This window comes from Camelus ferus, chromosome 3, assembly GCF_009834535.1.
Source record: "Camelus ferus isolate YT-003-E chromosome 3, BCGSAC_Cfer_1.0, whole genome shotgun sequence".
In the NCBI taxonomy this organism is placed as follows: domain Eukaryota; kingdom Metazoa; phylum Chordata; class Mammalia; order Artiodactyla; family Camelidae; genus Camelus; species Camelus ferus.
Genome location: NC_045698.1, coordinates 46,619,563 through 46,632,475, shown reverse-complemented (window position 1 = coordinate 46,632,475; position 12,913 = coordinate 46,619,563). Strand labels below are relative to the sequence as shown.

Below are 12,913 nucleotides of genomic sequence, written 5' to 3'. Positions count from 1 at the left end.
TTAAAAACAAAATGCTCGGCAAGAAAAATATACATAAATTTCAGAGTTAGGGGATGTGGGCACTCTCAGTAATCTTCAAGCCTACTTTTAGACACAAGTCCAATTAGACCAAAAATCTGCACCGCCCAGAAGTAAACCAGCTGTATACTTTCCTTAGTACCCGACTCCGTCTCCTAGGTGCAGAAATTCACCCTTTGGAGCTTTTGACTTCCTTCTTTTATACTCATTTGTTTTATTCTCACACAGGCACCCCCTCACATACCTTTGCTGCTCCTAGCTCGCCCTGCAGTGTAGTTACTGTGCACTCTCTTCCACCCCTGATAGACTGCAACCTCCATGGGAAGGCAGACTTTGCATTCTCAGGGGCACCTGGCCTGGTACTGTGTACATGGCAGGGGTTCAAGGTAATTACTGAACTGAAAACACATCCGCAAGAATCCTCTTTCTTAGGACACCCAATATCGGTGAGGAAAGAGAAACACTGCATCACTCCACCCAGTGTCATGACTGTCAGAATGACATCCACTATGTACCTGTTTTAAAACTGCCACCATTACTGAGGGGAATTCCTAAGCCTTGCCATCAGAGACCTCCATCTTCCTGGACTCAAAAAGGGCCAAAGAGAATCTTTCCAATAGATTTGATATGTAAGTTTGGGGAAAGGAAATTGCATTTTCTGAATCCGGGGCTAGAATATCTGGGCAGCCTGGAGAATATGGATGACCAGCCTGCTACAACAGAAGCTGAACTGAGAGTAAAACCAGTGTAGCAACAAGAGCCCTGATATCTTTCAAGTCCCCAGTTCATGCTATGCCTGAAGTGAACCCTATCTTTGGGCCTACTGGAAAGATTCTGATCAATGAGCCATCTCTCCCTTCTACTAATGAGACCTAGTATTAGAGGCAGAAGGAGAGACTGAGAACCGCACTTAGCTCTGCTATCAGTCAGTAAAACCATTCCACCCTCACCTGAACCTCAAAATCAGAAACAGGAAAGAGCCATGTTCCGCCTCCACTTGCAAGGCAAAGGTCAGTCTCCAGCCTTGGAGACAACAGTTGGATATTTTTTCCCTAAGGCAAATGACACAAAACAGCAACTAATTCATAGACACAGGCAAATATTCATTCTTTCAGACTCATTCTACCAAAAGAAGGAAGATGCTACTTACGGTGTTGATTTATGGGAAGACTCTGGATACCACCGCTTCTCGTTCACTTTACCATTGGAAGAGTAGGCCACGGGGCTGTCCACTCTCTCCACATAGTCAGAAAGGGGAGGCGGCATGTCTTGTGTGCCAGCAGAAACGTTTTTAACCTAAAGAAACAGTCCCAAGAGACACGGTTATTATTATTTAGCCTGTAACTTAAAAAGGGAAGAAATGGAAGGAAAATATCATATATAAAGTTATCTCATGTTTAATGGGCTCATTAAATACCATTAATCCACCTGGCTGCCTTGTTGTTACTAGTGTTAACAGTCAAATGAGTTTTTTTTTTACAAACATGGAAATGGTGCTATTATTAGTCTAACAAATCCAGAATGAATGACAAAGTAGAGGGGAAAAAAAAATCTCAGTTACCTGATTCTCATCCTGATGTGATTAGGTGGAATAACTCCCCATGGTAATTACTCCACTCCATCTTAGCAAGATTAAGCTCATTTTATCTAGCCTCGGTCTGGGTTAGAGGGAGAATTTTCATTTCTAACAAATTCTCAGGTAATGCTTATGCTGCTGTCTGGGCACCACTCTGGGAAAAACCACTAATCCAGGACAAAGAGCAATGGCTTTTCTTAATCCAGTCACCCTAAATACAGAATGTTAAAACCCCATTAAGAAGCTCAGACTGATTTCTGCTATAGTTCTTTAACAAGTCTTGTTTATTCTCCCTTTACATTCTCAGTGGCTCTGCTGTTACCAGGCTATACAGCAGTCACAGCCCTCCTCCTCTACCTTCTTTCTTCTTCCATTCTGATGTGTGAATGAGTTTGTTCTAAGAAGTAATACGCACTGGAGACTACACCTTGTTAACATAAAAGGTTTCCCAGAGAATCTTGGGGAGAAAAATTTATAGCCAGTTAGATTCCCAACACTGTCTGTTAGATTTCATGTAGTATATCCAACACCTAAAAGTCTTTACATTGTTAGGTATTATCCTGCAATTGATAAAAAAAATAACTGCTAAGCCCAGACAAGTCATTGAATTGTTTTCAAGTAAAGGAATAGAAATGAGGTATGCGGGGGTGGGAGGCACTTAGGGACTTAACTCCAAAAGTTGTTTTCTGAAAAAGAGCAACTTTTCAAAAAATAGGGAAGGTGGTACTGCTTTAGCTTGGTGTTGAGAACAGTGGCATCCAGTTACCTGGGCTCACTCCAGACCTGCCAACTGCAAGTTCTAGAAAGCCCCAATCTCTTCATCTGCAAGAAATGGGGAAGCTACTTACTTTATAAAGTTGTTTTGGGAATTAAATGAGATTACAAGGTATCAAACTTAGCACAGGGCCTTTTATGAACATAGTAAATACTCAGAAGATGCTGGGTTCTGGAAATTAAAGCTATTGGATCTAAACCAAGAATTTGAAAGTGACAGCAAACTTTTAATTGGATTATTTTACTATTATAAATCTTCACAGTTAGATTCCAGCATCAATATAGTATATTTCCCCGCAATACACACACTTTACCATCTTGTTTTCCGTCAGGCATAGCACTAGAACATGACCTGCTCCTTTCCTATCACTGCACTATCACATACCAGAAGATATTTATTTACCCACCTCTCCAAGTACATAGAGGTTATTTATTCTTGATTGTTTAATATTCCCGTGAGTCAGAAAGGAATGGAATCATTTCCTTCTGAAAGTGGGATTTGGCAGCAACTGGGAAAGCAGTGGGTGGGTTGCCAGGGAGCGTGCTCAGATCCCACCACAGGGGGGAATGGGTGGGAACCATTCGTGGCGCCTACTGAATTCCTGAGGGCTTGACACCATCACCAAGCTTCACAGGCAAATGCCCTGCCAAGCCAAAGGCCTATTTTTTATTCTTGAGACTTCAGATTTTAAAAGACTTCCTTTTCTTAAGAACCCATTTAACACCTCCAGGTTTTCCTCCTTGGCAAAGTTAACAGGAGTTGCAAAGTTCATGGATTTCCTACTGACCCTGGCAAACCGGAAACCAAAACCTTACAAAAGAGGTGTCTGGGTGTCTCTGTAGAGACTTCTTACTGCCCGGAATGGAATGTTCTTCCCCCTTTCTTTGACAGCTAATCCTTAATTGGACTTCAAGTCTTGGCTCACTTCCAAGGAGTGGTAGTGCCACCAGCTCCCAGGGGCCATCCATACATGTTCCTGCTGGGAGAGGCACCTACCTGTCCCCCTATGTCCCCAGCACCTGTGCATACAAGCTTCCCACAGCTCTCAGTGCAGTAGGCAGAGGACTGCGACTGCCTGCCTGCTTACAACATGCCACATACTGAGCTGAGAGATCATTTAGTAGGAACAACCTTACAGGTAAATACTAGCATTCCCTGTTCAGAGGACACGACAGCTCGGGGCACTAGACAACTTTCCCAAGGACCTGCACCTAGTCAATGGTAACGGGGGATTTATACACAAGGCTCACTCGAAAGCCTTGGCTCCAATCCGCTGCCTCTCTCTGGGCTATCTCCTACCTTCCTTCCTCTTTGGGTTTCCAAAGCCCAGCACAGCACCTGGCATAGTGCAGGAGCCCAGAGTCTGCTGCACAAAGGTCACCTCATTTATTACTGCTCCGCCTCTACACTGTGTCAGTCCAACTGCCTTATCAGGAGAGCTGCTCTGAGCTGACCTTTATCTCTCAGAGTCAGCACAACTGGACTAGCCTGACCACTAACTTCACCCTCCAGCACAGGAGCACAGGTTTTCCTTATTTGAACCTTTTTCATACACATGCACAAAAAATTCCAAGGCAGTGCTCGCTTTGGCAGAACATATACTAAAATGAGAACATTACAGAGAAGATTAATGGCTTCTGCACAAGGATGACATGCAAATTTGTGATGTGTTCCGTATTTCTGAAAAAAAAAAAAAATGCCCAGCCAGACTCAAAGATAAATAGGAAGCAGCCTTTATTCTTGACAGGAGCTTAAGACTTTAAAGGCATAGGCAAAATACACTTGTAAAACAAGGAATAAGGTCATTTTTTCCCTTTAAGGCTTCAATTTTTCCAAAAGAAACTACAATATTACTTTTTCACACAGTATCGATGCAAGTGAGAATAAACGTGCTGCTTTCAAAGGAGAGTGGGAGGAAGCGGGGAAGCTCCAGTGTGGAGGAACCGGTATTAGTAACTTATGTGCATCCTCAACCTGTGTCTCTTACAGTGAGAAAAGGGATTTCTGCGCCTCGCTGTTGCTATCCATAGGCTGCCTAGCCAGCCCACAATGCTCGATTATGTAGCTGAAGTCATTAAAAAAAACAAAACAAAACAAAACAAAACACCAAACCTACCATTTTAATAACTATAGTAAATTTTAAAAGATTTAGAACCTGAGAAATACTAGGCTTAATTCTAAGCACCAAATGGTGAACAGGTTCCCTTGGGTAACTTGAGAATAGCTCAAGAAATTAGGGGTAAAAGAAAGCAGAGTGAAAACACAAATTCAGGAAGATGTGTCTTCTACGAACTACTGAGGGGAAAGAAAAGTTTGAGAGTCAATCATTCCCAAAACCGAAAGTTGGAATTGCTGTTGTGAAACAAGAGGAGCCTCGGGTGGCGGGGGCTGGTGCAGCGCCCCCACATCTGCCCCCAGGCCCTCCACTGGGGAGGGGCCCCGAGAGGGGAGGGTGCTGCAGGCAGCAGAGATCAACCTGCAGCGCCCACCCAGAGGGCGGCTCTTAACTGGGATCTGCCGGAGGAGTTCCTGGTCCCAGAGGCACCCCTACGGCACACGTAGACTTTATAAAAGGGAAGACCAGACAGAAGGAAAGACAGACATGCTGAGGCTGAGAAGGAAAAAACACCCCTAACCAATCAAAGAATGACTCAGACTCACTCCTGAGACTAAATTCTAAAAGGACAAGCACTCACACAGACCATGTTTAAGAAATATGAATTATTAATTTAAGGGGATACACAGGAAAGTTTTACTAAGATTCATATTCCAATCTAGAAAGAACTAAAGTGCTTCTGAAATGTCAAAATGAAATAAATTCAAGTGAAATAATTTCGAAAGATCTTCACGAGGGGCACTTATAATGAGGACAAATTTTAATTCAAAATTTAGTTACACTCATTACATGTTTTCTGATTATGTTACTTTTGCGGGGGGGGGGAACTTCGCAACAAATAACATCTAACACAGCTTGGAGAATTAATGAAAATATCCTAAATCCCATGGGGTGCGAACAGGAAAACAAGGAGGGTGGATGGGGAGCAGCCCTCCTCTCAACACCTGTCAGGGCTGAGCCTCCCTCCCTTGGGACCAGGACAGTGCCCACACCCATGCATATCAGTGCTACTGACCCAGGAGCAGCCGCCCCACCCGGACTCCTTGAGGTCAGAGATGGAATAAAGAAGGTTAAGAACATTTTAAGTCACTTCTTCAAAACAAAGTCTGGGGGAAAAAACCTTCTCTCAACTGCATACATCATCTGGAATTAGTACAAGCAAAAAGGAGCAATGACAGCCGTGCCCTGTTTTGCTCTCCATCCTGTCTTCATTCCTAGTTCACACAACACAGAAAAGGGTCAGACTAGATCTGCATCCAACCGGTGTAACACTCTGGCAAAAGTCATCTACCTCTAGGAATAAGATGAACGTTCATGTGTTGAATATCTAGCACGCTCCAGGCAAAACCTGGCCCTCTTTATTCCTCACAACAGCCTGTGAGTATGGTTATGTCCACTTTCAGATGAGCAAACTGAACCTCTAAGGTTCAATTAATTTGCTCAAGGTCACACAGAAGGTGACATGGTAGAGGGGGGATGTGAAGCCGGTCGACCTGACTCCCAAGCCCACCTGTTTCCGGCGTAACAAACTGCCACCTCAGGAGTCTAACCATGGCTGAGGTACCCGTCTCCTCTGGGCACTGACTAGTCCCTGTTAGAAAAGGAATCCTTCTTGTTGCCTTAACTCCTCAACACACCCGAATGAGACATGATGTGAACCCATTTTGAAGAGTTTTATATGCCTAATGTTCTAGAGTTCTAAGAACAGCTTTTGACACAAAATTACTTCCAGTATGTGCTTCAGTTACCAGATGCCTTCTTTTAGGTCAGAGTGTAGGAACACCATTCTCAAAAGGGAAACAGAAGGGCTTTTCCTGCTTGGTAATTAAAGTGGAGAAATAGACTGGACGTTAGTGGGAGGAGTGCCTTAATCTCAAAGTACCATCTCCAGTTTTACAACCTGAGGTCCACCTTCCCGGCCATGTGTCCTTGCATGACAAGTTTTCAAAACACTAAGTGGTCCAACTCGTTTTTCCTGTTTTCTGATATTTTACACTCACAGATGGTCCTCCAACAAGAGCCTCAAAACTGCCTCTGGAAAGTTCCCTCAGACTTTTCTCCACCCTTGGTGGCTTGAAGGCAGATGCTCCAAATGTACTAATGTCACAAATGAAGAGATCGTGGACCAAGCTTGAGCAAATCTGATTAATTTATACTGATCAGGTGGCTCTGGGGATGTAGCGAACACAACGTTCCCTATCCAAATGCATGCTGCCCATAGGGAACTACTAACCTATATCAGCCAAGGTGAATTCTGAAGCTCCTAACAGTCAATGAGTTGTCAGAGCTTTGGGAGGGGTGAGGCGGAGAAGCTTACACTCAGTGAGCGATCCCATTCCAGGCCCCTTGCCCTAGAAGGGGAAACCCTGATATAGACTGTATTTTAACACTTGTGTGTCTTACGCCAGCCTCCTCAATGGGTGTGCCACAGGCACAGAACATCTTAGTCCTCAGAGCCCGTGGCCAGTCACACCTAGGGTTCCAAACCCCCTTCAGTTTACTACAGTGCTCCGTACGCCCTCAGCATTTTCTCAGTATGCCATGCCTGGAAGAGGCCTAACTCAAACCTCATTGGGCTTGCAGTATCACAGCTGCAGCCTGGCTCTACAGAACAGTGGTTCTCAAAGTGTGGTCCTCAGACCAGCAGATCAACATTACCTGGGAACGCTGGGAACTCAGAAATGCAAGTCCTCAGGCCTCACTCCAGATCCTCTGCACAAGAACTCTGGGAGTGAGGCCCAACAAGCTTTTAAACTAGCTTTCCAGGTGATTCTAAAGGTTTGAGAACCACTGATGGAAAACAGTTTTCCTCTGTCACAGACAACTGCCTGTTTGGACCACAATACCTATAATTAGAATTAACCCGATTTAGTGCCAAAATATAGGAATCCCTGCTTTCAAAGAGCCACACAGACACTCACCAGCTCTAGCACACATCCTACCTCACTTTTTATTACAACTCTCTACACCAGCTTACCAGGATGCCCTGGCCTCCCCCCCTCCCCCCCTTCCATTCACAGTGGGGTTGGGACAGACAGAGCCTTCTGTACTCCACGCTGCTGGGCTCTGAAAGTCAGTCCACAGATAGGGCACTTTCCCTTTCATTCCATTTCATCCCATCTGAGGCCACAACTAACAGTGAAACCTTTCCCAGGGCACGAGCCCCATGTACCAATTGTTGGCAGCCCACAGAACTGCTTTCACATTAAAGAATGCTTGTACTTACTAGGTGAAAATAAAAAGCTATGTAAGTTTCTTCAGTTGTCTAATGCTGATTACCACCACTGCCCTGTCCCAGTCACCTGCCCCACCCGTACCTGTTCCCTCCTTTGTACAAGGAGATGATATGCAGAGCCTGCCTACACCTTTCAGTGAAACATTTGTTCTGATCTGGTGGCAGCCTTACAAGAGGAAGATTAACAGTTTAACAACTCCAACCTACATTAAACGTGTTTATATTTTGGGTACTCTTACCCAAGCTCCCTTATTCAATGTCATCACTGCAAATACTAGCAGCTATTACTCTAGCTAAAATTTATTTGACGTAGTAAGTTACATGCTGGCCCTGAACTAAGCCCTTTGTTACAGGATCAGCGTATTCTGTAGATGGAACTTTTATTTTCCCCATCTACACATGAGGAACCTATTAAATTAACAAGCAAAGTGATTCTCTTCATCAGAGTCCAAGGAAACCAATAGCTACCCAAGGCTGACCCCAAAGGACGGGGTCCAGGACCCTGCCCTTTCTCTACTCCCAGGCCAGAACCTCACTAGCTCCTACCTTGCCAGGTAAATACTGGGAACAATGCTGTATCAATGCTATATCACAACATCAAAGCCTTAGAAACTTTCAGAAATAAGGCTACCTAAATAACAAACTTAGCTTTTAGATCTAAGTATTTCCTACTTAAAAATAGGATCTTGTTTAACCAATTTCATTTACTACTTGGTAACAATGGAGAAAGGAGTTTATGGCATGTTCTCTCCAAACTCAGTCTATTCTTGTTTCTGACATAAGTCATGTAGTGTAACAAGAAAAGGTGCAAATTAGGAGACAGGCAGAAAGTACTGTTGAGAACTGGCATGCTGATCTGTAGGAGAGACAGGCACTTCACACACGTTATCTCGTCTTAATCTTAATATAAACTAAGCACTATTGCCCACAATTCTACCAGCAAAGAAAACAAAGGCTCAGAGTATCTCAGAAGGAAAAACAAACCACACCAAAAAATACAAGTTATAAAAGCAAATATAATACCTGTCCGGCAGGGATCAGAAAGACTAGTGATTAGTATGTCAGGCTTGAGACAGGTTACTGGAGCCCTCTGCAAACCTAAGTGCTCCCTTCTCTAAGAAGAGTATCCACACTGTGAAGACTGCAGCTAGGGTGATAATATGGATAGAGTGCCAGCCTGTAAGGGCTACTTAGGAATAATAGTTCCTATTTTTCCTTTATTGTGATTTTTTTTTTTAGCTTTGTTGCAAAAATTAAGGCTTAAAGTTCAATCCCAAGTCAGCCTGATGTACTGAAAACGTGTAGCCCCCACTCATCACGTCACCACCTACAAGCCTCCTCTTGCTTCTTCTTATTAGTGTCCACCCCACAGGCCTTCAGCTCCCTCCACATCAATTCTCTAAGACAGACTGGGGGACCTCACCCTAAGGTGCCTCCGTCCTGCTCTCAGATTCTGTTTTCTTTTACTTACCAGAGCCAAATCAAAAGTTATTCACAGGAGCATGGGATGCTGAAGTTCTTAACTTTCTGTTAACTACTTCACCAAAATCCTGCAGGTATCAACAAAAACTAATCTCAAGTACACACATTTGACAATCAGCTCTAATATTTACCATAGGTGTGTGCTTCTCCAAAGCCAGACCTCAGTTATAAGGATTTACTCCAGAGAAAATGGCAATGTGTATCTTGATATTTTTATTTATGACCTTCTGAAAATGCAGGTGGGGGAAGAGAGATGTGAAGACAATGATTAACACAAAATACTCAAGTTCATGGGCGTTGTGGTATTAACCCCTTTTAACTCAGCTCTGAACATGGCTGAACAGCCCCCTACCAGCATTCTCAGTGTGCTGGCCGGACACAGCTCCTTAGACCACAGTCCCCTGCCCTTGTGTGAGGCCAAGCTCAAAGGGGTGGCGCAGCATGACACTCTCCTGAGAGGAGCCAGCAGAGTACTGGGGTGCACTGGGGTGAGAAGGAGCCAGCAGAGTACTGAGGGGCACTGGGGTGAAGCAGGTACATTCAAAGCTGCTCAGAAACTCAGTCTAAGCTATTGATTCAATAAATTCAAACTGCACCTGAATGTAAACCTGATCAGATGGCCACCGAAACATAAAAAATAAAAGGGCAATTACGATTAATCCACATAGTGCATATTCATGTAGTACGTATTATACACAGAGCGCTGTTTCTCTGGAAGCCATCTCCCCACCCCACACAGTAACTGTGCGGATATGCCAGACTCTGTGAGGAGGGCACTGCCCTTGAGCACAGTGGGTGAGTGTGAGGATGGTCACCTGACCCCAACCCACCCGGCCAGGCTTAGAAGAAGCACTAATACAAAGGCCTCAAGAGCTCTAAGTGGCTGCTTTCTGCTCGCCTTCTCTGTGAGGAAAGGACGCCTACATAGGCAGGAGGAAGTCAAGATGGGAAAGCAAATCCCCATGGCCTGTAAGTCCTGATCTTAGATGTTCCTGATACACAGCCACATCCTGCCCTCTGTGGCTAAGTTGTCTCAACTCTTTCCAGGATTTCATAAATCAATAGCCAAAATCTTACAGACAAGTTTCTCTTTTTACCTAGGCTAATTTAAGTTCTGTGTCTGTCGACTGTAACTGGATTCATGCAACATCAGAATTCCTTCTTTCCTGCACAGTAAGCTGTTCTCCTTTCACTATCCCTTAAGGAAGACGGCCATACTTCTACTGGTCTTCATTTTCTCATATGCATGCACATTAGTCACGAGAGGGAGACCAAGTAATTCAGTCTGGTTTTATAGATAAGGAAACCGAGGTTCAGAAGGGTTAATCTGTTTACCAAAGCGTGCTGGAATCAGGACTCAAATCCAGAGCTTTAGGGTCCTGGGCTGTTGCCAGTCTACCAGGCATTCTCTCCAAACTAGACCTCCCTGACATACTTGTGGGTTAAAAATAACAGAACTGATCCACCTAAAGTCCCAGCAAAAGCAGGGATGCTAGAATTCAAACCCTGGTATTTCACCTTCTTGATATACTGCTTCTTTTAGATAGAAGAAAAGCCAGCACTGTTCATCAAGAGTGGAAGAAAGGGGAAGACTGCCTACCAGCCCCACTGGGCTGTTCAACTGAGACTGAACCTACAAGAGAAGGTCTCCTCTGGAGCATGCACAAACCCTGCTGTGCCTGGTTTTCCAGGCTGTGCGTAGTAACGTTACTCAGAGCAACGGCGAGGAGGTCTGCTCAGCATGAGAGCATCCGAGGGCATCTACTCTGATCACAATGGAACCATTAGTTCCATTCCCAGCGCTGGGAAGCCCTTCAGTCATGCAATCAAGACAATGGAAAAGGGAAGGAACACATCACGGTCTTTTCTAATTGAAGTGGGGAAGGCACTTTGGAGACAGGTCACCTCTGGGAGCAGGGAGATGCAGGTGGATGGGAGAGTAAAAGACACATGTGGTAACTTAGACCTAGTATTGTAATTCTTGGGTGGGGATGGTAGGTGTTAATTATGGAACAAATCAATAAATAAAACAAGACTATGAATAGACCAAAGATGACAATGTCATGAAGCAAGAATTGGGACTAACCTATTTTTGATTCCAATTAAAGAAAAGAGAGAATCATTAAGGCTTTCCCTAACAGCATGTTGGCATGGAAATGCTCAATTAGGGTTCTAGTTTCGGCTTTGTCTATATGAGAATGTGAATCAAAAATACTTTTCCATTTACACAACAGCAAAGATACTGCCAACATCAATGTTCTCCATTTAAAAAAAAAATTCCCATATACTTACTGTAAGAAAATGACTTAATAACTTTTTACATAATTATTCTGGCCAAAATGGGTTTGTAAAAGTAAGAATAATCAAAAGGCTTGGCTTTCATTAAAAATGTAAAATTTTAAGAGGATAAAACTTCAGGATGGCTGGCTGGATATTTGGGAAGGAAATTAAATTAGCTCTTATCCCACACTCTAACAAAAGACAAGTTTCTCAATCTGAATGAAGTATGGGCTTTCATCATTATGTATGGATCCTGGTCCTTAGCTGTGACAAACACACCAAACTAACATGCAGCTTGACTTAATCACAGGGAAAACCGAGTGTAAGGTATGTGGGAATTCTTCGAGCCATCTCTGCAACTTCTGTGTAAATCTAAAACTACTGTAAAAGAAAATGTTCTTTTAAAAAGCTGGAGTGGTTGACACAACATTGTAAAATGATTATAAATCAATAAAAAATGTTAAAAAAAAAAAAAGCTGGAGTGGGGTGATGGCTGCACAACACTAAAAGTTTACTAAAAATCATTTAATTGTACACATTTTAAAAAATGGGAGAATCTTATGTCATACAAATTATACCTCACTGAAGTTGTTTTAAAAGGTTCCAGGGGTCTGAAGATCTAATTTTAAAAATTATAAAGTTAAGAATCATGAGAGGATGGGAGGGTATAACTCAGTGATAGAGTGCCTGCTTAGCATGCACAAGGTCCTGGGTACTTGGTAGTACTACCCAGTACTACCATTAAATTAATTTAAAAAAAAAAAAAAAAAAAGAATCATGAGAGAGGAAATTTACTTCAGTGAAGAACCAGAAAAAGTATTGTGAACTGACAGACACGTTTAACTCAACCCTCTGCACCCAAGTCCAGAGCAGGGAAAAAATGAAATAAAACTTTAAAATACAGAAGAAAGTACAGAAGACTATTATTTAAGCCTTGAAGGAGGTGTGTGGAAGGCTTTACATAAACGCAAAGAAATAAAGAAGTCATAAAGAAACAGATGGAAAAATGTTAGTACATAAAAAAATGAAAACATTGTAATCAAAGGTAAAAGACCAACAACAATGTGGGAAGAAATGTTAGCAACATATAAGACAAAGTGTTAATATTCATAATATGAAAAACTCCAATAAGAGAGAATAATCCAAAAGAAAACTAAGCCATGCTGCAATAAAGTGACTTAAGAATACAAACAGCAGGTACAGATATGCTTAATCACAAAAAATTAAAAGTTAAAATGAAATTCTTCTAAGTGAAGTAAGCCAGAAAGAAAAATACCATATGAGATCACTCATATGTGGAATCTAAAAAAAAAAAAACATAAATACAAAACAGGAACAGACTCATAGACACAGAATACAAACTTGTGGCTGCCAAGAGGGCGGGGGGTGGGAAGGGACAGACTGCAATTTTAAAATGTAGAATAGATAAAC

At 42.9% G+C, this 12,913-nt stretch overlaps 1 protein-coding gene and 1 non-coding gene across 5 annotated transcripts in view; one reads left to right on the top strand and one right to left on the bottom strand.

Annotated features, from left to right (window-relative positions):
• OCLN (occludin) overlaps window positions 1–12,913 on the bottom strand; it is a 46,137-nt gene that overhangs the window by 10,272 nt on the left and 22,952 nt on the right. For all 4 annotated transcript variants that reach the window (XM_032473727.1, XM_032473716.1, XM_032473722.1 and 1 more), the window contains exon 5: window positions 1,169–1,314. In XM_032473727.1, coding sequence (XP_032329618.1) covers window positions 1,169–1,314 — 146 coding nt within the window. The remainder of the gene's footprint in view (window positions 1–1,168; window positions 1,315–12,913) is intronic.
• LOC116662907 lies at window positions 3,947–4,051 on the top strand. The gene has a single exon (XR_004318990.1). It is a non-coding gene; the product is annotated as a U6 spliceosomal RNA (small nuclear RNA).